The 2,326-nt window shown below is 51.5% G+C and overlaps 1 protein-coding gene across 1 annotated transcript; it reads left to right on the forward strand.

Annotated features, from left to right (window-relative positions):
* Positions 1 to 494: 494 nt before the first annotated feature.
* LOC108355487 (DNA replication complex GINS protein PSF2-like) lies at positions 495 to 1,037 on the forward strand. The gene has a single exon (XM_017606649.1). The coding sequence runs from the start codon at positions 495 to 497 to the stop codon at positions 1,035 to 1,037; it is 543 nt and encodes a 180-aa protein (XP_017462138.1).
* Positions 1,038 to 2,326: the final 1,289 nt, after the last annotated feature.

The following is a 2,326-nucleotide window of genomic DNA, read 5'->3' on the forward strand; positions in this document are numbered from 1 at the left end:
ATGACGTCCGCCAGCTGTTTTCTTGAGGTCAAATCGATTTCAACCCGCATTTTTTCTGTGCATATGCCTTTTTTACCTGTTTATGTGTCGTCAATAAAAAAGTGCGCCACGCTAGTGCTTCCAAATGTTCGTGTAACTGTGTTTGTCATTCTAATTGCCGCTCTCTCTCACACTCTGTTGCGTGTGGCTCTCCTCCTCCTCTCTGCTGTCCTTGATTGTGTTCAATTTGATCGTCTCAATTGGCCCGTCAACCTTGGCGGAGGACTGTCCATCTGATGATGACGATGATGGCGGTGGTGGTGATCGTCGGCTTTCGCTTTTCGGCAGTCTATCTGTTACCAGTATATTGCCTCTACGGACGGTCCTTTTTGGCGGCTGCTGCTGATTGTAAACAACAACGACTTTTGGCGGGCGACAGAGAGATCGATTTTTGTTGTTGCTGCTGCTGTTCTCGTTCACCAGCATAAACTGCCAACTTTCCACCAATTTAAACTATGGACGTCTGCGAGTTCCTCGCCGAAGATGACCTCGTGGAGATCGTGCCCACCTTCAAGTACGAGAAGCAGCTCAACCTGATCACCGGCGACTTTGGCCCCTTCTGGCCGTCCATTCCGGTGAAGGTGCCGATGTGGCTGGCGATCAACCTCCACCGGCAGAACAAGTGCAGCATCGTCTCGCCCAGCTGGGTGCACGCCCTGCCGCGCATTCAGGAGCAGCAGGAGGCGGAGACAGCCAAGCTGCTGCCGCCGCCGGATGAGCATTGGAAGGAGACGCTGAAGCTGCTGGAGCAGGAGTTCGGCCGAAGCATCCAGTGCTCTGACCTGAGCGAGCGACGTGAGGCCATCCTCAAGAAGTCGGTGCACCTGATGTTCGATGATGCGCGCGCCAACAGTGGCATGTTCCTCGGCGACATCACCCTGGACAACGCCACTCCGGCGGAGCTGTTTCTCATAAAGAAGCTCGTCTCAAAGGGCTTTCAGAGACTGCAAGAGCTGAGAAGAACTGCAATGATCGCCGCTAGTCGCAAGTATAACTAAGTACAACTTTTTGTTATTTTTTCTTTTCTACGCAAAAGCCAGCTCACACAGTCACAGCTATATTTCCTGGGTACAGCAGCTTTGCTGCANGGCGACATCACCCTGGACAACGCCACTCCGGCGGAGCTGTTTCTCATAAAGAAGCTCGTCTCAAAGGGCTTTCAGAGACTGCAAGAGCTGAGAAGAACTGCAATGATCGCCGCTAGTCGCAAGTATAACTAAGTACAACTTTTTGTTATTTTTTCTTTTCTACGCAAAAGCCAGCTCACACAGTCACAGCTATATTTCCTGGGTACAGCAGCTTTGCTGCAGCAGTGTAATGTCAATCAGTATACGTGAAGCAAATGATAATAATAAAAAGCTGCTGCTGCTGCGTCTTCTCCACTTTTTCCCTCTGCTACTGACAATCAACGTCACAGGCATTCACAAATTGAACGAATCAATTTCCTTCTAGTCGTGTCCTGGTGTGTCGTTCGCCTGAGCTACTGCTGGGAATGATTGATGCCTGTCTTCGTCCCGTTAAAGTGGAAGTGCCGTTGCTGCCGTTCAGCACACACAGCTTAATCAAGTCATCTGCAAACACCGACGCTGATTGGACGATGACAATCGTTTTGGACTTTGAGCCGCCGCCGTTTGCACAAACGGACAAATATCAGACAGGGGCACTATGCAGATCAAGTGCATCGCCAGAGTAGCAACGGTAGCCCGCCACAGAAAGAGAATCAGTTCATCTGTAGGTTGGATGCACTTCTGATGATCGTTGCTACTTTGGTGACTTTGTGACTGCTTAAAAAACCCCGCCGTCGTTGTCGTCCTCGTTTGGAACAACAAAGCACACTGTCATTGCTGAGGAGTTTGAGCGAAACGTTTTGTTTCAGTTCAATTCAACAGGTTGCTGACGACAGCACGACCAGCAGCCGAAGCAGCAGCACCTCACAACAGCCACCAGCACCACAACGACAGCCACCACGACGACCACCACTGACACTGCCCAATCGCCGGCACTTGCTGCTGGCGGCAATCGAATCAGCTTGCAATTGACTTGCGCATCGACCACTGCTGAACTCTCCGTCTGCACAAGCACCACACACTGTGTGATGCTTCTGCTGCACAGTGCACTTGTACCCAATACTCGAGAGCGGTCAGGGTAGCTGAGGAAGCGAAAGAGAGAGAGAGAGAGGGAGAGTGGTGAGCAGGTAGTGCCCACTGCTGCAGTAGTGTCACTGGTGGCCATCGTTTGGCTGCTGGGCTTCAAGACACTCTCGCTCAAGCTACTCCTCACCCTACCC

This window comes from Rhagoletis zephyria, unplaced genomic scaffold, assembly GCF_001687245.7.
Source record: "Rhagoletis zephyria isolate East Lansing unplaced genomic scaffold, Rhagoletis_zephyria_1.1 Rzeph_scaffold_46175, whole genome shotgun sequence".
NCBI classification, from domain to species: domain Eukaryota; kingdom Metazoa; phylum Arthropoda; class Insecta; order Diptera; family Tephritidae; genus Rhagoletis; species Rhagoletis zephyria.